Source organism: Lichenostomus cassidix, chromosome 10 (assembly GCF_008360975.1).
Source record: "Lichenostomus cassidix isolate B80296 chromosome 10, HeHo_3.0, whole genome shotgun sequence".
Taxonomy (NCBI): Eukaryota; Metazoa; Chordata; class Aves; order Passeriformes; family Meliphagidae; genus Lichenostomus; species Lichenostomus cassidix.
The window spans coordinates 18,635,042-18,656,574 of record NC_139491.1 but is presented as its reverse complement, the minus strand read 5'-3'; the positions used below and the strand labels follow the sequence as shown (position 1 = coordinate 18,656,574).

Here is a 21,533-nt window from a genome sequence, read left to right as displayed (position 1 = left end):
AGTGTCCCCAGTGTCGCCAATGTCCTGAACGTCCCCAGTGTCCTGAGTGTCCCCAGTGTCACCCCACTGTCCCCAGTGTCACAGATGTCACAGGTGTCCCCAGTGTCCCCAAAGCAGCGCCAGCCCCGTATCCGCTGCTCGAAGGTGACACCTGCCGGTGGCATCTGTCCCTAGCCGCCGTGCCACTCATTTTGTCACTTTGTATCACTTATTGCATAGGCATGTTAATGAATTACCCTAATTAACTCGAGACTGACCCAGCGTTTACCTAGCGCCACCTCCGTGGGGACATTCAGTGCCACCTGCCTGGGGACACCTGGGCTGTGGTGGGCAGAAGGGTTGGGGTTGGGATTTTGGGATCCCTCCGTGTCCCCATAACCCCCAGGGTCACCTCTGGGGACAACCCCGAGGCTGAGGAACTCCAGCCGGGAATCCCAGGGGCCGGGATGGGGACAAGGCCAGGTGCCACCCCTGGGCCGATGGCCCCATGTCCCCAAAGCTGGGAGTGCTTGGAATCCCAAAGCCTGGGGTGTCCCCAAAAGCCTGGAATCCCAAAAATGGGATCTGGGAAAAAAGCAGAGCCGGAATCCGGCTGGGATTGAGGCAGGAAAGCACAAATCCAGGGATTTCTGCTGCTCTGGGCTCATCCCATCGGGATCCAGCTCCTGCAGCTGCCCATTCCATGGGATCCCGGAAAATCCTACAGGAAAACCAGCCTGGATCAGGCCAGGAGGAGCTCTGATGGGAATACCCCTGTGGGAAAAGTGGAATAAAACCAAATCCATACCCCAACCTCGGCTCATTCCCTGTTTTCCCTGCAGGACAACCCTGCACCCTTTTCCCGGGAAATGGGGCTCCCAGTTTTCCTCTTTCCCAGCTCCCCACAGCCTCGGAATGCTGGGAATGTGGTTGGAATTCCACTCATGGAACGTGGGAATTTTATCCCTGGGCTCTCTGACTCACTCAGGGATTTCTCCCATCCCTAAAATCCCATCCCTGGGATCTGTGCCCCATAATTCCCCTTTTTTCCTTCCATTAGGGATCAATCAGGAGAGCCAGGAAAAACAGGACAGGGCTGGAATTTTATTTGGGAATAGTTTTATTGATGAGAGGTTCTGCATCACGTCATAAAAAAAATTGGATTAAAATCAAATTAAATTAAAAATTAACCAGGGATTAAAATCCCAGTTACTCTGGAAAACCAATCCCAATCCCAAACTGGCTGCGCTCGTTTCCCAAGGAATTCCCTGGTGGGGATGGGGAATCCCAGAGAGGATCTCATCCTTGGGATCATCTCCCCACCTCAGCCAAGGGTGGGATCTGCGGGATCTGCCAGCACTGATCCCACATTCCATCCCAAATTTCATTCTGGGATCCAACCGGATGGGATTGAAGAAGAGAACGACATTCCCAGGAAACTGTAAGGAGGATCCTGGCCTGGAGCAGATCCAGGTGGGATTTGGGATTGCTCTGGATATTCTGGATTCAGTCTTAGCCAGGGACAGAATTCAGGATCGATTCGGGAGAGGAGGAAACCCCAAGTGAATCTCTGGGAACAGCTCCCGGGAATGGCAGCCTGGGAATTCTGGGAATTCCGGGATCAGGGCGGTGGCTCTGGTGTCACTGTCACCACCACGGTGTCCTCGTCGCTGTCCGAGCTGCAGACGATGACGCTGTCACTCCCTGCAAGGCAGAATTCCCGAAATTTGGGATCCTGTGGGATTGGCATTCCCGGGATTTGTTGTGCCTTGGTGGGGGGAACTGTACTGCTGTTGACCCCACGGATCCCAAATCCCATGGATAATTCATGGATCCTTCATCCCATGGATCCTCCACGGAACCTTCCCCCATGGATCCTTCATAAATCCTTGATCCCATGCATCCTTCACCCCATGGATCCTCCATGGATCCCTCACCCCATGGATCCTTCACCCCATGGATCCCTCACCCCATGGATCCCTCACCCCATGGGATGCAGAGAGTCGGGAAAAGATCCCGCGGGACGGGAAAAACCGGGATAACTCGGCCATTCCCGCTGCCCACCTGTGTCCCTGCGGCATTCCCGGCGGGATTCGGGACGGCTGGGGCCCGGCTCCTGCTCACATTCCAGCTTCAGGATTTTGGGAGAGATCTGGCTGCTCTTCTCAGCGCAGGGCGGGGGACGCTTGTGCCAGGAGGAGCCTGGGAGCAGCTGGGAAAGGGGAGGAGAGACGGGCGGGAATTGCGGGATTCCTGCTGGAATTGCCGCCGGGATGGGATGGGATAAGGGGATAATGGGATGGGATTGGGATGGGATAATGGGATAGTGGGATGGGATGGGATTGGGATGGGCTAATGGGATGGGATAATGGGATGGGATAATTTGATGGGATTGGGATGGGCTAATGGGATGGGATGGGATTGGATTGGGATGGGATAATGGGATGGGATGGGATAATGGGATGGGATGGGATGGGATTGGGATGGGATGGGATTGGGATGGGATAATGGGATGGGATAATGGGATGGGATGGGATGGGATGGGATGGGATGGGATGGGATAATAGGATGGGATTGTGATGGGATGGGATAATGGGATGGGATGGATTGGCCTCACCTGCTCTCCAGGGATCTCGTCAAGGCCAGAGGAGACACTCTGGATTTGGGGAAGGCTGGGATCCACTTCCTGCGGGAAGAGCAGCGTTAGGATGGACTCTGATCTTGGGGAGGGGTGGGAACACCCTCGGGAATGGGGAAACTGAGGCACGGGGAATTCGGGATGGGGCTGGATGTGGCACCAAGGTTGGTGCCGTGGTTGTGGATTTCCCGTGGATAATCAGGGATGGGGTAGGACCACGAGGGGGTTCTTCAGTCCTGGGAGTTTGGAGGGAAAACCGGGAATCCTGGGATGGGGAGCAGGAGGAGACCCTTGGGACAGGCGTGGGAAGGAGGGATCCAGGTTTGGGATGGGACAGGAGCTCTCTCCAGGTGTCACCACCCCGAGGTCTCACCTGGTTGTTCTCCAGGGCTGCCTCATCCTCGGGGACATCGGTGCCTGGAAGGGACAAAACAGGGATGCGATCCCGATCTGGAGCCTCCGGAGCTCCTGCGGCAGCTGGAATGGGAAAATCGCACCCGACAGCAGGGAAAGGGTAGCTCTGATCCCATTTCCTGTGGCTTGGGGTGGCTCAGGGGCTTAGGGAGGATCTGGGAAAGTGGGAATAAGGATGGCCAGAGACTGCAGGATCGGGGGGACAGCGGGAAGGGACTTTAGCCATCAAAACTATGGAAAAAATATGGATCCCCCGCATCCTGGGGGAGTGGGGAGACACGGGAGAGACCTGGGAGAGGAGTAGGAGAGGAAGAGGAGAAGGAGAAGGAGAAGGAGAAGGAGAAGGAGAAGGAGAAGGAGAAGGAGGAGAAGGAGAAGAAGGAGAAGTTCCGGCTGCCCCACCACTCTCAGTGCCCATCCCAGCCAGGTCCCGCCCCGCCCCGGCCCCATCCCCGCTCCGGGACGGCTCCCCTCGCCCCCCGGCCGCCCTGCCTTGCCCCGGCTCACCGGCGCGGCCCGTCACTCGCTGCACCATGGCCCGCAGCCGCGCCCGGCACTCGGCGATGTCCCGCGGCTCGCGCATCTCGCGCACCTCGGGCGGCCGCAGCCTCCGCAGCTCCAGCAGCGCTCCGCGCACCAGCGGCTCCATGTCCATCAGCTCCTGCTCGCCGCCGTAGCGGCCCAGCTTCTCGGCCAGCCGCTCGGCCGCCTCCACCCTCCGCAGCGCGCCCTCGGCCGCCCGCAGCTGCTCCGCCTCGCCGCGCTCCAGCAGCGCCCGCAGCTCCTCGGCCTCGCCCCGCACCAGGCGCTGCAGCCGCTCCGAGATCGCCCGCACCCGCTCCCGGAGCAGCCGCCGAGCCTCGTCCCGCCGGGCCGCCTCGGCCCGCAGCCGCTCCAGCGAGGCGGCGAAGGAGTCGCGGAGCTGCCGCAGGTCGCGGTGCAGCTCGCGGAGCTCGGCGCGGCGGCGGCGGCTCTCGGCGCGGAGGTCGCGGAAGGGAGCGTGGCGAGTGTCCAGCAGCGCGCACGGACAGCACAGAGCGCGCTCGCAGCGCGGGCAGTAGATGCTGTGATGGGGGAGATGGGGGAGTCAGGGGGCAGCGGGAATTCCACCGGGAATGGCTCCGGGCGTTCCGGGAATTCCACCGGGAATGGCTGCGGGGGTACCGGGATTGGCCTCCCGGCTCTGATTCCCCCCGGGAATTGCTCTGGGATTTGGCTCCCGGATGGACAGGGCTCACCCAGCTTGGTTCCTCCCGCCCCCCAGGGAGCTGTGGGATGTCCCGAGCAGGAAAGGACTCCAAGGATCACGGGGTGCCACCCCCGACCCCAAAATGCCTCCTGTCCCTGGGAGCTGTCCTTGGGGCCGGGACCATTCCCGGGGCAATGCCTGGGACGCTTTAGGGACCTTTCCCTAAATCCCACCCTGCCCTTCCCTGGCACAGCCCAGCCCTTCCCGGGCACACCCGGGGGGCACTGGGGTCACACTGTCCTGTGCCAATGGCAGGGGACAAAACCCCTCGGGTAGAGCTTTGGGGACAGGACAGGAGCTAGGGACAGGGCAGGATTTGGGGACAGGGCGGGATTTGGGGATGGGATGAGGTTTGGGGACAGGATAGGATTTGGGGACAGGACAAGATTTGGGGAAAGGAGGAGACCTGGGGCAGGATGGGATTTGGGAGTGGGATGAGATTTGGGAGCCAGATGAGATTTGGGGACAGGACGAGGTTTGGGAGCCGGGTCAGATTTGGGAGCGGGAGGAGACCTGGGAACAGCATGAGGTTTGGGGACAAGATGAGACCTGGGGATGGGAAGAGATTTGGAAATGGGGTGAAATTTGGGAGCTGGATGAGATTTGGGGACAGGATGAGATTTGAGGACTGGATGATTTTTGGGGACAGTATGAGGTTTGGGGACTGAAGGAAATTTGGGGACAGGACGAGACCTGGCTCCAGACCGTGATTCGGGATCACCTTGCTCCAGCCCATCCTGATCCAGCATGCCTACCCCGAACCCACTGCATCCCATAGGATAGAATCTGGGATCTCCTTCCCTCACCTGCCCTCCCTCACCTGCACACTCAGTCCTACCTCACCTGCACGTTCAGCTTTCCCTGCTCTCCTTCACCTGCACACGCGGCTCTCCTGTCCCTCCCTGTCCCTCACCTGCACACTCAGCTGTCCCTCCCTGTCCCTCACCTGCACACTGGGCTCTCCTGTCCCTCCCTGTCGCTCACCTGCACACGCGGCTCTCCCCGGCGTGGCTGGCGCTGGTGCAGAAGAGGCTGCAGGAGCCGCGCGACTCCTGCAGGAAGCTGCTGGCGGAGCTGCGGCGCATCTCGTCCAGGCAGCGCACGCGGTGCTCGCCCTTCTTGTGCCACCAGCGGTGCTCCTCCAGGCAGCGGCCGCACAGGAACTCCTCGCACTCCTCGCACCACACCCGCGCCGCCTCGGCCCGGCAGCGCCCGCAGCACGGCCCGCCGGGGCTCCGCAGCTGCCGCCACACGGCCAGGCGGCCGCGCAGGCTGGCGAAGAGCGCGTTGTCCGTGCCCGCCGTGGCGGCGGTGGCCGCGCGGCACACGGGGCACAGCCCGGAGGGCTTGGCGTGGCCCAGGCACGAGGGGCACAGCGAGTGCAGGCAGCCCAGCAGCTGCGGCTGGGGCGAGTCCTGCCCGCAGCTCTCGCACAGCAGGAACTGGAAATCGTCGTCCTCCTCCTGGCTCTGCGCGTTTTCCGCGGGCTGCGGGGTGGGAGAGGCCGGCGGGGCAGGGGGGGCTGGCGGGGCAGCGGCTCCGGGGCCATCTGCGGGAACGAGGGGGGAGAATCCCTGGAAGTTGCGGTCGGCCCCATGCCGGTGCGCTCCCCTGCTCCCTCTGCTCTCCCTGCGGCACCCTCGGAGCTTCTTCCCCACCCTCCCGACCTCCTCCCCTTCCCGGAATGAGGGATTTCTGAGCTGCGGCAGAGCCGGTCCGGTTCTATCTGCAGGGAACACGGGACAACAACCCCCCGCGGGGTGGCAGGCGGGGTGTGCCCATCCCTCCGGCCCGCCACAGCTCTCCCTGATGTGCGACCTCCCTACTCTCCCTGTGGGATCCTTGGGCTTCCCTGCTCCTGCATCCCTATCCCGCTGCCTGAATCCCCATCCCAGTATTCCCCATCCCTGTCCCACGTTCCCATCCCGATCCCACATTCCATCCCGATCCCACATCCCCATCCCAATCCCACATCCCATCCCAATCCCAATCCCCCATCCCGATCCCACATCGCCCTGTCCCACATCCCCATCCCTGTCCCACATTCCCATCCCGATCCCACATCCCCATTCAGATCCCACATTCCCATCCCGATTCCACATTCCCATGCCTGTCCCACATCCCCATCCCATCCCAATCCCACATCCCACATCCCACATCCCACATCCCCATCCCAATCCGCCATCCCGATCCCACATCTCCCTGTCCCACATCTCCCTGTCCCACATCCCATCCCGCTCTCCCCGATTCCCCTCTCCCGAGCTCTTCCCTTCCCGGAATTCAGCATTTCCCAGCCCGAGGCGAAACGAAAGCGAAGCCGCTCGGTGCCACCGCCCTTTCCTGCCCCGCCAGCGGGTACAGGGACAGGGAACAGCGGGGACAGCCCGGCCGCGACCCCAAAGACTGCCCCGAACCCCACCGGCAGCGCTGGGGTGTCCCCAGCACCGGCCCTGTCCCCAAAGGTGTCCCTGGCCCCAAAGGTGTCCCTGTCCCCACCCGAACCCCCCCGGGCCTCCCCAGGTCGGCAGCGCCGACAAAACCCCAAATACCGCCGGGACACTCCGTACCGACCCCAGACCCCAAACCCAACCCCAGACCCCAAACCCGACCCCACAGCCGAGCGGGAAAGCCCCGCGGGTCCCCTTTGGGGCGACTTTGGGGACATGGCGGTACCTGGCGACGCCGCGGGGTCGGGGCTGCCGGGCATGGGGACAGCGCTGGGGGTCCCGGGAGAGCGGGAACGGGAACGGGAACGGGAACGGGGAAGGGAAGGGAATAGGAAGGGGAACCGGAACGGGAACGGAAGGGGAACGGGAGGAGCGGGAGGAGGAGCTGCGGGAGAGAGGGCGGGTGGGGGGAAGGGGACGGGAAAGGGGAAACGGTGGGATCGGGGTGGGGATGTGAGATATGGGGTGGGAGTGCTGGGATTGGGATCGGGATTGGGATCGGGATGGGGATTGGGATTGGGATCGGGATTGAGATTGGGATTGGGATTGGCATTGGGATCGGGATTGGGATCGGGATTGGGATTGGCATTGGGATCGGGATTGGGATAGGGATTGGGATCGGGATTGGGATAGGGATTGGGATGCGGATGGGGATTGGGATGGGGATGTAGGATATGGGATGGGAGTACTGCGATTTGGATTTGGATCGGGATCCGGATTGGGATTTGGGATATGGGATGGGAGTACTGCAACTGGGATTGGCATTGGGATCGGGATTGGGATGGGGATTGGGATGGGGATTGGGATGTGGGATGGGAGGATTGGGATTGGGATTGGGATTGGGAATTGGGATATGGGATGGGAGTACTGGGATTGGGATTGGGGTTGGGATTGGGATTGGGATTGGGATCGGGATGGGGATGTGGGATATGGGATGGGGATGTGCGATAGGGGATGGGAGCACTGGGATTGGGATCGGGATTAGGATCGGGATCGGGATTGGGATTTGGGATATGGGATGGGAGTACTGGGATGGGGATTGGGATTGGGATCGGGACTGGGATTTGGGATATGGGATATGGGATGGGAGTACTGGGATGGGGATTGGGATCGGGATCAGGATGGGAATTGGGATTTGGGATACGGGATAGGAGTACTAGGATCAGGATTGGCATTGGGATCGGGATGGGGATTTGGGATGTGGGATGGGAGTACTGGGATTGGGATTGGTTTTGGGATTGGGATGTAAGATGGGGATGTGGGGTGAGGCTGGGGATGTAGGATCTGGGATGGGATTCCAGTCACAGGGCAATTCCCAGCCCTATTCCCAGCCATCCCGCCAGGATCCCCATCCCATTGCCAACCCCAACGAGTGGGAATTGTCACGAAAAACCCTTTTCCCACCCTTTTTAGGGCTGGGATTTGGGGACAAGATGGGATTTGGGGACAGGATGGCATTTGGGGACAAGATGGGATTTGGGGACAAGACGGGATCAGGGAAAAGGTGGGAAAATGTTGGTTTTGTTTTTTTTTTTTCTCCTATAAAAATTCCAGGATTTTCCTCGCCGCTGCTGCCACCTCCAGGGGAATCCCGGGATTTGGGACTGGAGCCGATATTCCATGGGGAAATCGATGGATTAATGAATTAATTAATTAACTATTTTAATTAATTATTTATGGACTAATCCAGGCGCTGCTTCCTAGAAAATTTCAATGGCAACCAATTAGAAATTATTTTTAAAATAAATTTTTACAATAAAGTATGAAAATTAAAAAAAAAAATAATAAAAACCCCTAAAAAATTAATAAAATGATTTCTGGTTTTCATCATTAAAAAAAAACACCAAAATGTTCATCTATTGTAAAAATTGGGGATTGTTTTAAAAACCCTAAAATATTTAGTAAATTTTAAAAATTAGAAATTATAATTTAGAAAAAAAAACCCTAAAAATTTTCATGGATTGCAAAAATTACACATTATTTTTTTAAAAAAAACCTTAAAATATCGTGAATTCTAAAAATCTGATTTTTTAAAATCCCCTAACAATCATAAAGCAGAAAAAGGAAAATAATAATAGAAAAAAAAAGCCTAAATAATGTCTTAAATTGCAAAAATCGGGAATTAAATTGATTTATTTATTTCAAAATCCCCCAACCTTGAAAGTCTCATAAACGATAAAAATTGGAAATCGTTTTTAAAGAAAAAATTTTTAAAAATATTTCTAAATGGTAAAAACCCCCCAAAATTCCTGGAATAAAATTAAAAAATGCCATAAAGGGTGGGAAGTTCTAAAATCGATTTTTGATTGATTGATTGATTTCGATTGATTCCACCAACCCCAGGTGACCCCAAAACCTGCCAGGGTTGGGATTGGAATCCCGGAATTCCATGGGATTGACCACTTTTGGGGTCACATTCCTGACCCCAAAGCAGTTTGGGATTCCCGGTGATCCCAGAATTCCCGGTGATCCCAGACTTTGGGAACACCAGGAGATCTCCCATGCCATTCCATCCTCCACTTCCAAGCGGGAATTCCCATGGAATTCTGAAATCTCGACTTTTTTTCCGTGGATTCCTTCCGTTTCTTGGGAATTTCTGGGAAATCCCGCTAAATCCATGCCGAAGGAATTCGCTCCGTGGATTCCAAGTGGATTTTTCTCGGGAATTTCACTCCCAGAACAACCCTGGGATGAGCTCATCCCGCCGTTTTCCATGGAATTCCACAATTCCCAAGGGTTTGGAGCTCTCGGAGCCACCCTGGGAATTCCTGGGAAAACCGGGAATGGCGGGATGGCAAAATTCCCAGATTTTTGTCATGGGAATTCCCAGCAGGATGGGAGGATTGGGATCACCTCGCGGCCTTTCCCAGCCGAATTCCCATGGAAAACTCCCGGGATATCCTCGGGAATTCTGGGAAGATCCAAACTCATTCCCGACATTCCAAAGGGATGCGGCCTGGTGGGAATTCCCATGGGAATGGGGCTGGATTTTGGGATTTGGGGGAAATTTGGTGGGAATTTCTTTTGAATTTTGTTGAATTTTGAGGAATTTTGTGGAAATTTTGTGGAAATTTTGTGGAATTTTGTGGAATGGTGTGGAATTTTTTGGGAATTTTGTTGAATTTTTGGCGAATTTTGTTGAATTTTCTGGGAATTTTGTGAAAATTTGGGGGAATTTTGTGGGAACTGTGTGGAATTTTGTGGATTTTTGTGGAATTTTGCAGAACTTTTTGGGGATTTTAGGGAATTTCTGCGGCAGGATCTCTCCTCATCCACGGCCAATCCAGAGGCTCAGAAATCCCGGGAAAAGGGGAGCTTTGGGATCCCAGCTCTGGCTGGAAGCACATTCCCGATTTTTCCCTATTTTGGGGCTGGATTTGCCTCCTGGGAATTCTGGATCCGCAGGAATCCCAAAATCCCATCCGAAAATTAGGAATTTCCCAGGAATTTTTACCAGGAAAACCTCTGGAAAAAGGGAAAAACTCTTCCCGGATGAAACAGATCCAACATTCCCCAATCATTTCCCTTCCCTAATCCCAAATTTTTCCCTTTCCCCATCCCTGGAGTTTTATCCAACCTCATCCCGCTCCAGGAGCTTTTCCCAGAATTTGGGAATTCCTGGAAAAATCCCCGTCAGGATTGAGATTTGGGATGAATCCCTGAATTCTTTCATTTTTCCATGGATTTGCCGGAAATTCCAGGAATCCAAGAAAATCCCGAGTCTCTCCGCTCCTGCCTGGAGTCGTTTTTTTGGGGAAAAAAAAAAAGAAATAAATTCCATTTTGGGATGAGGGAAGGAGGCAGTGGGGAAATTCCAGCCCCGGGAATCCCAAGGATTGTTTGGAATACTTGGATCCCACCAGCCTTGGCCGCCAGGGATAAACAATCCTTGGAATTCCTGCGCTTGGAATTTCCTCTGCTCCCGAGAGGGGCAGAAATCCCATTTGAACCCCTTTTTTCCCTCCTTTTTTTGGGGTGGAATTCCAGCTTTTTTCCACTCCATCCCCAAAATCCTGGGATGACGAGGGGCTGGGAGAGGTTAGGGTTTAGCTTTAGGAATTCTTTTAGGAATTCTGTGCATTCCAGGGGTTTGGGATTGGGGGATTGATGGGAAAAGGAGCCCCGGGAGGAGCTGAAATTTGCTCCTTGCCGTTGGAATTTCAGGGGTTTTTCCAGGAATTCCATGGAGCTGGAGCAGCACCCAGCACTCCTGGAGGCAGAAATCCCGGGAAAACCCCACCTGGAATTCCTTGGGATGGAACTCCGAGCTAAATTCAGGATTTCCGGTGATCCAAACCCTTGGATTGGGGAAAAAAAAAATCCTCAATCCCCTCCTAGGCCCTAAATTGGGAATTTTGGGACATTTTCCTCATGGATTCCTTCCCGATCCGCACCTTTCCCAGGTTTTTTTGGGATAATCCCTTGGGATCCAGAGGGATTTTTGAACCCTGGGAATGCCCAAATTCCCTGCCAAAAGGACATTTGGGATGAGGAAAAACCCTTGGAATTCCCAGAGCTTCCATCCCAGTCCAGCAGCTCCTTCCCGGGCAGAATTCCCAACCCTGGATTTTGGGACTTTAAACTCGGTTTTTTGGGAAAACGGGGTGGGAAAAACCTGGATTTGGAGCTTTCCAGGGACTCCCCGAGCTCTGCTTTTCCCGAAAATTCCTCTCCTGCTCTTTCCCGGGTTTGTTTGGGATGTAGCCAGGATGGCAGAAATCCACTTTTCCATGGAAAAAACCCGAATTTCCCCCAAAATTTCCCCTCCGGGATCCATCCCGAGGGATTTGTCCCGCAGGGATCAAACCCCGAACCCCCCAAATCGCGGATTTGTTTTCAGGGATGAGGAGAGGCCTCTCCCGCCAATCCTTGGATCCAAGGATTCCTGCCGGGCCGCGCAATTCCCGATCCAGCGGCTCCTTATCTGCCTGACGCAGAGGCTCAGCCGCTGGAATTCCGGGAATTTCCACTCGGCCGGTGCCTCTCCAAGGTATTTTAAACATGGAAAAAAAACAATCCTGGAGGTAGGGATGAGCGGGAAGTCCCTGGAAGCGGAGGGGTGACAGCGATCCAGAAATTATTTTTGGGAATGTGGAGTCCAACCGCAGCGGGAATTCCCTCGGGATCGTCGCTTGTCCCCCAAACTTCCTGTTTTCCCGCGTTTTCCCAGAATTGGGAAAATTGGGGGAGTTTTTCGGCTTTTCCAGCTGGAAAAAAAAATTCCCAAAATCCAGGGGGTTCCCGCTGTGCCTGAGGTTGGCCAGGGAGATCCCAAAAAGCCGGAGAGGGATTTGGGATTTGGGAATAAACGGAGCATCCCCGGGAAAAAGGGAGAACATCCCAAGGGAGGGACAGGAATTCCATTAAAAATCAGGATTGTGATAATAAAGTTTATTAAATAACTCCAGAAAAATGAGGATTGTTAGGAACTAGGCTGGAAAATCCCTGGGATTGATTTTTAAGGAGCTTTGCCTGTTTTTCCTGGAAACCCAGGGAAAGGGAAAAGCGGGAGAGATTTAAAAATGAGGGATTTTGGCTCTGGAATTTGGGGTGAGGTCTCCGTCATTCCCGGTGATCCAAACCCCAAATCCCATCATTTTTGGGGGAATAAAAACCCAACTCTCCGGGGGTGCTGGGCTGAGTTATCCCTGGAATTCTGCCTGGGATTAACTCTGCCCGGAATTCGGGATCGGGGGGACCAGCGGAGCCTTGCAGCTCCCCTTATCAGCCGGGAAACCCAAACAACTCCCCGCGGCTCCAAGGATGGACAAACAATCCCCGCGGAAATGCCGCGCTGTCCCCTCGGGCTGCCCTTGGTCCCCAAACCCCGGCAGAGGGAGGGGCGGGGGGGGAAATTCCCGCCGGGATAAAAACCCGCCGGGAGCCGCCGCTTCCCCAAACCCATCCCCAAACCAGCGCGCTTCCCAGAAATCCCGATTTTTGGGGATCGGCCGCCATGCGCTCCCAGATCCTCCTGCTGCTCCTGCTGCGGGTGACACCCTCGGCCATGTCGCCGCCGCTCTGGGAGTGGGGAGAGCGCGACGGCACCGCCTGGGGCTGGGGGGAAGATCCCCGCTCCCGACCCCACATCCCGGTGGCCGTGGAGTGCCAGGAGTCGCAGCTGGTGGTCTCGGTGCACAGGGATCTCTTCGGGAACGGCCGCCTGGTCAGCGCCGCCGACCTGAGCCTGGGCCCGGCGGGCTGCCAGCATTCCCGCCTGGATCCGTCCCGGAATATTGTCACCTTCAGCGCCGGGCTGCACGAGTGCGGCAGCACCGTCCAGGTGAGGGCGGGGCTGGGGCGCCATTCCCACCGGGAATGGGAGCGGGAGAGGCTGCCGGGGCAGCTTTGCCAGGTTTGCAGGGAGATGCAGGTGAGTTCTGATCCCACCCCGGGATTCGGTCCGGGAATCCGCTCGGATTTCCCATCTGGAGAGGCTCCCGGGGGTCCTAGGAATCCCGAATTTTAAGGCAGATCCAGGTGAGTCCCGTCCCCATCCCGGCATTCCTACCTGGAGCCTCCCGGGGGGTTGGAGGAGATCCAGGTGAGTCCTGATCCCGGGATTCCCACCGGGATTCCCACTGGGAATGTGCCCGGGATTCCCGGCTGGATGGAGCTCCTCCCGGGGGAGGTTTGCCGGGTTTGGAGGGAGATCCAAGTCCAAGTCCCTTCCCCATCCCGGGATTCCCTGAGAGGCTCCCAGGATGTCGGGATAGGTCCAGGTGAGTCCTTGTCCCCATCCCGGGATTCCCACCGGGATTCCCACCGGGAACGTGCCCGGGATTCCCGGCTGGATGGAGCTCCTCCCGGGGGAGGTTTGCCGGGTTTGCAGGGAGATCCAGGTGAGTCCTTGTCCCGATCCCGGGATTCCTACCTGGAGAGGCTCCCGGTGGGTTGGGGCAGACCCAGGTGAGTCCGGATCCCGGGATTCCCTCCGGGATTCTGCCCTGGATTCCCAGCCGGAGCTGCTCCCTGGGCTCCTGCAGATCCCAGGTTTTCAGGGAGATCCTGATCCCGGGATTCCGCTCGTAATTCCCGCCTGGAGCAGCTCCCGGGGCTGCGCGCATCCCAGGTTTTCAGGAAAATCCGAGATGGGGAGCAGAGCGGGATCGGGAGCGTTCCAGGGCAGGGATGAGCAGGGAATTCCTCCAAACCGGAGCCTTGATCCCGCAGCTTTCCCCATTCCAAACCGGAGCCTTTATCCCGCAGCTTTCCCCATTCCGCCGGGAAAATCCCTTTTCCCTCCTGTTTAATTGAACCCTCTGGGAACGGAATTTTCCATCTCTTTTCTACCTTCTCCACCCCCTTTTCCCACCTTTTTGACCCCATTTCCCACTTTTCCACCCCCTTCCCCCCTTTTCCATCCCCTCAGAGCTTTTCCATGCCTTTTTCCCTCTTTCCCATTCCTTCCCCCCCTCATCCCATTTTCCCCCTTTCCCATCCCCTCAGTTTTCCACCCCCTTTCCCATCCCATTTTCCTTGGATTTCCCCGGCATTCCCGGTTGGAAAAGCTGCCTCTGTGTCCCAGTGGCGCTGGCGGGGTGAGGAGTGACCTTTTCCATGGAATTCCTCCCTTTCCATTCCCAAATCCCTCCCAATTCCCCCATTTCCATGGATCCCCCAGCATTCCCAGTGCCATCCCCCTGGCCTTGCTCACGGAATATCCCATTTTTATTCCCAAATCACACCAGATTCTCCCATTTCCATCCATTCTCCATCATTCCTGGTGACTTTCCCATGGAATGTCCCATTTTCCTTCCCAGATCACCCCGGATTCCCCCATTTCCATCCATTCTCCATCATTCCCGGTGACTTTCCCATGGAATATCCCATGTCATTCCCAGATCACGCTGGATTCCCCCATTTCCATGCATTCCCCATCATTCCTGGTGACTTTTATCCCATCTTTTTCCCAGATCACTCCCGATTTCCCTATTTCCATGCATCCTCCATCATTCCCGGTGAATTTTATCCTGTTTTTATTCCCAGATCATTCCGGCTTTCCCCATTTCCATGCATCCCCCATCATTCCCGGTGACATTTATCCTATTTTATTCCCAGATCACTCCCGATTTCCCCATTTCCATGCATCCCCCACCACTCCCGGTGATTTTTATCCCATTTTTTTCCCAGATCACTCCCGATTTCCCCATTTCCATGCATCCCCCATCATTCCCGGTGAATTTTATCCTGTTTTTATTCCCAGATCACCCCTGATTTCCCCATTTTCACGGATCCCCCATCACTCCCGGTGACATTTATCCCGTTTTCCCCAGGTCACTCCGGATTCCCTGATTTACCGCACCCTCCTGAGCTACTCGCCCAGCCCCGGCAGCAACCCGGTGATCGTGCGCAGCGACCCCGCCGTCATCCCCATCGAGTGCCACTACCCCCGGTCAGCCTGCCCCCAACCCTGCAGTACCCACCGTCCTATTGATAATCCTGATCGATAATCCTGATTGATAATCCCGATTGATAATCCCGATCGATAATCCAGATCGATGATCCCGATGGATGATCCCGATCGATAATCCCCATCGATAATCCCGATCGATGACCCCTATCGATGATCCCAATAGATGATCCCAATCAATAATCCTGATTGATGATCCTGATCGATAATCCTGATAGATGATCCCAATCGACAATTCCAATCAATGATCCCGATTGATAATCCTGATCGATGATCCTGATTGATAATCCCGATGGATAATCCCAATCGATAATCCCCATCGATAATCCCGATCTATAATCCCGATCGATAATCCCAATGGATAATCCTGATTGATGATCCCGATCGATAATCCCAATTGATAGATGATCCCAATCGATGATCCCGATCGATGATCCTGATCGATAATCCCGATCGATGATCCCAATCAATAATCCCTATTGATGATCCCAATTGATGATCCCGATCAATGGTCCCAATCGATAATCCCGATAGATAATCCCAATCGATAACCCCGATCGATGATCCCAATCAATAACCCCGATCAATAATCCCGCTCCCTTCCCAGGCGGGACAACGTCACCAGCGGCGCCATTCGCCCCACCTGGGCTCCTCTCAACTCCGCTCTGGCCAGCGAGGAGAAGCTCCTGTTCTCCCTGCGCCTCATGAACGGTGAGCGTCGGGAACTCCGGCCATTCCGGGATTTCTGGGAACCCTGGGATGTTCTTTTCCATGGAGTCCCCCTGTTCCCATTCCCAGATCACTGCGGGTTCTGCCTTTCCTTTCCTTTCCTTTCCTTTCCTTTCCTTTCCTTTCCTTTCCTTTCCTTTCCTTTCTTTCTTTCTTTCTTTCTCTTTCCTTCTTTCCTTCTCCCTTCCTTTCCTTTCCTTCCTTTCCTTTCCTTCCTCTTTCCTTCCTCTTCCTTCCTTTCCTTTCCTTCCCTTCCTTTCCTTCCTTCCTTCCTTTCCTCCCTTCCCTTCTTCTCTTCCCTTCCCTTCCTTTCCCTTTTCCCTTTTCCCTCTTCCCTTTTTTTCCCCTTTTTCCCCCCCTTTTTTCCCCTTTTTCCCCCTTTTTTCCCTTTTCCCTTTCCCCTTTTCCCAAATCTTTGGATTCCCAATTGTCCTGGCAGTAGTACTCGGGACGGAACTGTGCATGGGATTGGGAATTTCGGGATTTCCCCGCTTTTTGGGAACCCTGGGCATTCATTTCCATGGGATTCCCCCGTTCCCATTCCCAGATCACCCGGAATTCCCCCTTTCCATGCATTCCCCAGCATTCCCAGTGCCATCTCCATAGCCTTTCCCATGGAATGTCCCATCTTCGTTCCCAAATCAGGCCGAATTCCCCCATTTCCTTCGAACCCCTCATCAGCCCCAGCTGTTGCGGTGGGATTGGGGTCGGGATTGGGATTGGGATTGGGATTGGGATCAGGATTAGGATTGACATCAGGACCAGGATCAGGATTGGGATCAGGATTTGAATTGAGATTGGGATCAGGATTGGAATCTGGATCAGGATTGGAATTGGGATCAGGATTGGAATTTGGATCAGGATTGGGATCAGGATCAGAATTGGGATCGGGATTGAGACTGGGACAAGGATGGAGATCAGGACTGGGACCAGGATCAGGATAAGGATTGGGATCAGGGTCAGTATTGGGATCAGGATTGTGATCAAGATTAGGATTTGGATCTGGATTGAGATCAAGATCAAGATCAGGATTGGGGTTGAGGTCGGGATTGGGATCAAGATCAGGATTGAGATTGGGATTTGGAAGGGGATCAGGATTGGGATCAGGATCAGGATTGGGATTGGGATGAGGATCGGGATCAGGATTAGGATGAGGATCAGAATGAGGATTGGGATTGGGATCAGGATCAGGATCAGGATTGGGATTGGGATTGGGATTGGGATCGGGATCAGGATCAGGATCAGGATCGGGACCAGGATCAGGATCAGGATCAGGATCAGTATTGGGATGAGGACCAAGATCAGGATCAGGATTGGGATGAGGATTGGGATCAGGATCAAGATTGGGATGAGGACGACGATGAGGATGAGGATCAGGATTGGGATTGGGATGAGGATCAGGATTGGGATCAGGACCAAGATCAGGATCAGGATTGGGATCAGGATGAGGATCAGTATTTGGATCAGGATTGGGATCGGGATCGGGATCGGGATTGGGATGAGGATTGGGATCAGGCTGAGGCTCCAATTCCCCTCTCCGCTCCGTTCCTGACCTGCCCCGCTGTCCAGAGGACTGGAGCGCCGAGCGGGATCTGTCGGGGTTCCGGCTGGGTGACGTGCTGCACATCCAGGCCGAGGTTGGTGGCACTGCCACCAGCAGCCATGTCCCTCTGCGCCTCTTCGTGGATTCCTGCGTGGCTGCGCTCAGCCCCGGCGCTGAGGCATCACCCCACTACGCCATCATCGACTTCAACGGGTACGGGCACTGTTTGGGGACAGCTTGGGGACAGTTTGGGGACAGGTTGAGGGCATTTAGCAATGTTTGGGGACATTCTGAGGATGGTTCGGGGACATTTAGGGAGTTTTGGGGGCATTTTGGGGACATTTGGGGGCGTTTGGGGATGTTTAGGGATGTTTTGGGGACATTTTAGGGACGTTTTGGGGGTGTTTGGGGAGCTTTGGGGACAATTTGTGGATTTTTGGGGACATTTGGGGACTGTTTGAGGACATTTGGGGACAGTTTGAGGGCATTTAGCAATGTTTGGGGACATTCTGAGGATGGTTCGGGGACTTTTAGGGACTTTTGGGGACAGTTTTGGGGGCGTTTGGGGACGTTTGGGGACATTTAGGAATGTTTGGGGACACTTGGGGACATTTTGGGGACATGTGGGGACAATTTGAGGACAATCTGGAGACATTTGGGGACAGTTTTGGGGGCATTTGGGGACGTTTAGGGGACATTTTAGGGATGTTTTGGGGGCATTTGGGGAGCTTTGGGGACAATTTGGGGATGTTTTTGGGACATTTGGGGACAGTTTTGTTATGTTTTGGGGACAGTTTTGGGGAGATTTGGGGACAGTTTTGGGGACATTTTGGGGACAATTTGGAGACAACTTAGGGAAAATCTGGGGAAGATTTGGGGACATTTTGGTGCAGCTTGGGGACATTTGGGGTCAGGGGGTGGTGACACCTCATCCCACCCCATTGTGCCATTATGGACTCCAGTGGGTGACCTTTGGGGACATCGAGGACATTTGGGGACAATTGGGGGTCACACATAGGGGTCACTTCCAAGGGCCAGCTTGGGCCATTTAGGGCCACTTCGGGGTGGCAGGGTGACCCTGGAGGTGTCACGGTGACACTTTGAGGACATTTGGGGCCATTTTGGGGTGGCAGGGTGACCCTGGAGGGGTCAGGGTGACATTTTGGGGACATTTGGGGCCATTTTGGGGTCCCACAGGAGGTGCTGAGCCCTTGTCACTTCCACGGGTGACCTGAGGCCATCTGGGGCCATTTGGGGCCATTTGGTGACCCCGTGGGGCCGTTTTGGGGCCATTTGGGGCGGTTAGGTGACGGTGGGGGTGTCCCCTCGGTGTCCCCGCGGTGTCCCCGCAGGTGCCTGGTGGACGGACGCTCAGATGCCACCAGCTCGGCCTTCGTGTCCCCAAGGCCACGGCCGGACATGCTGCGCTTCCGCGTGGACGCCTTCCGCTTCGCCGGGGACCCCAGGAACCTGGTAGGGGACAGAGAGTGACCCTAAATCCCTCAGTGACCCCAGAGAGTGACCCCAAAGTGACCCTAGGAACCCGGTAGGGGACAGTGACCCCAAAGTGACCCCAGGAACCTGGTAGGGGACAGAGCGTGACCCCAAATCCCAGCGAGTGACCCCAGGAACCTGGTAAGGGACAGAGTGACCCTAAATCCCTCAGTGACCCCAGAGAGTGACCCCAAAGTGACCCCAGGAACCTGGTAGGGGACACAGTGACCCCAAACCCCAAAGAGTGACCTCAAAGAGTGACCCAAAGAGTGACCCCAGGAACCTGGTAGGGGACAGTGACCCCAAACCCCAAAGTGACCCCAAATCCCATAGGGACCCCAGCAACCTGGTAGGGGACAGAGAGAGACCCTAAATCCCAGAGAGACCCCAAAGAGTGACCCCAATTCCCTCAGGGACCCCAAACCCCATAGGGACCTCAGGAACCAGGTAGGGGACCTAGGAGTGACCCTAAACCCCAAAGAGTGACCCCAAAGAGTGACCCCAAATCCCAGAGTGACCCCAGGAACCTGGTAGGGAACAGAGTGACCCTAAATCCTGCAGGGACCTGGGAGAGTGACCCCAAACCCCCCAGAGTGACCCCAAACCCCAAACCCCCCAATGACCCCAAACACCTCAGTGACCCCAAACCCCCCAGAGCAACCCCAAACCCTGCAGGGACACCAAAGAGTGACCCCAAACCCCTCAGGGTGACCCTAAACCCTAGAAAATGTCCCCAGCCGTGTCCCCAAACCCCTCAGTGATCCCACAGAGTGACCCCAAACCCCCCAGGGTGACCCCAAACCCTCAGTGCCCCCGCGGTGTCCCCACTGTCCCCTGTGTCCCCAGATCTACATCAGCTGCCACCTGAAGGTGACACCGGCCGAGCAAAGTCCTGACCCTGTCAACAAGGCCTGCTCCTTCCACCGCGGCCACAACACGTGAGTGACACGGGGACACGGGGACATGGGGACACTGGGGCATGGGGACAGAGGGGACACGGGGGCACGGGGACAGAGGGGACAGAGGGGACAGAGGGGACACGGGGGCACGGGGACAGAGGGGACAGAGGGGACAGAGGGGACACGGGGGCACGGGGACAGCGGGGACAGCAGGGACATGGGGACAGAGGGGACAGAGGGGACAGAGGGGACTGCGGGGACATGGGGACAGGGGGGACAGAGGGGACATGGGGACACGGGGGGACAGAGGGGACAGAGGGGACAGCGGGGACAGCAGGTGGCGTGCGGTGGCACGGGGTGGCACAGCCCTTGGGTGGCACAGGGGCGGCACGGGGGTGGCACGGGAGTGTCACATCCCAGGGTGACACACGGGTGACACCGCGGGTGGCACAGGGGTGTCACATCCCCCCGGGTGGCATGAGGGTGGCACAGTCCCCAGATGGCACAGAGGTGGCAAAGGGGTGTCACATCCACCGGGGTGACCCTGGGGTGTCCCATCCCCCCGGATGGCACACAGGTGACACTGCAGGTGGCACAGGGGTGGCACGGGGCTGTCACACTCCCTGAGCTGGCGCACTGCCCGGAGTGGCACAGGTGTGGCACAGGTGTGTCACAGCCCCCCCGGTGACACAGCTGTCCCCTCCCCGCACAGCTGGGCGCCCCTGGAGGGGACAAGGGACATCTGCAGCTGCTGTGAGCGAGGCGACTGCGCCACCCCCGCGCTGTCCCCGCGGTCAGCGCAGCCGTGGGGACACCGCTACCGGCGACACGATGGCACCGGTGAGCGACAGGGGACAGGAATAGGGGACTGGGAACTGGGGACAGCGGCAGGGGACAGCCAGGGTGAGCGACAGGGGACAGAGGGGAACAGGGATGGGGGGGACAGAGGGGACAGTGGGGACAGGGGGTCCTTCTGCAGTGCTGCTTCTTCATTGACCCTTTCTGTCCCCGCTCCCTGTCCCTCCCTGTCCCCATTGTCCCTCGCTGTCCCCATTGTCCCTCCCTGTCCCCATTGTCCCTCCCTGTCCCCATTGTCCCTCGCTGTCCCCAGGCTCCGCGGCCGAAGCTGACGTGGTCATCGGGCCAGTGCTGCTCTCCAGTGACCATCAGGGACAGCGGCCACAGGGCCACCAGGGTGAGTCCCCACGGGCCACCAGGGTCACTGCCGGAGTCCCCTTGGTGGCAGTCCCGGTGACGATCTGTGACTGAGTCCCCATCGCAGAGCCCTCTGCAGTGGCCCCAGTGACACTGGGTGACACTGGGTGACACTGGGTGACACTGGGTGACACTGGGTGACACCAGGTGACAATCCCATCCCATTGCAGGTGCAGAGGCGGCGGCGCTGGGCACGGGGACAGTGGTGGCGGTGGCGGTGGCGGCGGTGGCCGTGCTGGTGGCCGTGGCGGTGCTGGCAGTGGCCCTGGGGCGCAGGAGTGGCCGCAGTGTGGCCTGAGCGATGACATTGCCAATAAACCCTGCAGGGACCGACAGCGTCTGTGGGGTCACTCTGGGGTCACTCTGGGGTCACTCTGGGGTCACTCTGGGGACAGTGTGGGGACACTCTGGGGTCACTGTGGGGTCACTGTGGGGTCACTCTGGGGTCACCCTGGGGTCACTCTGGGGACAGTGCAGGAATGGAGCTGGCAGTGTCCTCGGTCCTGTCCTGGT

General features: G+C 56.6%; 2 protein-coding genes across 3 annotated transcripts; one reads left to right on the top strand and one right to left on the bottom strand.

The window, feature by feature from the left end:
- Positions 1 to 1,076: 1,076 nt before the first annotated feature.
- Positions 1,077 to 7,095, bottom strand: PML (PML nuclear body scaffold). Of its 2 annotated transcripts, none has more exons than XM_085071052.1 (7): positions 6,954 to 7,095; positions 5,265 to 5,829; positions 3,539 to 4,095; positions 2,991 to 3,094; positions 2,597 to 2,665; positions 2,044 to 2,191; positions 1,077 to 1,683 (listed from the first exon to the last, which is right to left on the bottom strand). In XM_085071052.1, the coding sequence occupies exons 1-7, from the start codon at positions 6,985 to 6,987 to the stop codon at positions 1,601 to 1,603; spliced, it is 1,560 nt and encodes a 519-aa protein (XP_084927178.1). In that variant the 5' UTR covers positions 6,988 to 7,095; the 3' UTR covers positions 1,077 to 1,600. The 2 variants fall into 2 exon arrangements, with proteins under 2 accessions (XP_084927178.1, XP_084927179.1); XM_085071053.1 differs by having other exon boundaries at positions 2,991 to 3,034; positions 6,954 to 7,094.
- A 5,421-nt stretch (positions 7,096 to 12,516) lies between these two features.
- LOC146432908 (zona pellucida sperm-binding protein 3-like) lies at positions 12,517 to 21,350 on the top strand. The gene is made up of 9 exons (XM_085071051.1): positions 12,517 to 13,010; positions 15,004 to 15,122; positions 15,748 to 15,851; positions 17,439 to 17,625; positions 18,765 to 18,885; positions 19,753 to 19,844; positions 20,518 to 20,645; positions 20,917 to 21,000; positions 21,191 to 21,350. Exons 1-9 carry the CDS (start codon positions 12,684 to 12,686, stop codon positions 21,316 to 21,318), a joined length of 1,290 nt encoding a protein of 429 aa, XP_084927177.1. The 5' UTR covers positions 12,517 to 12,683; the 3' UTR covers positions 21,319 to 21,350.
- Positions 21,351 to 21,533: the final 183 nt, after the last annotated feature.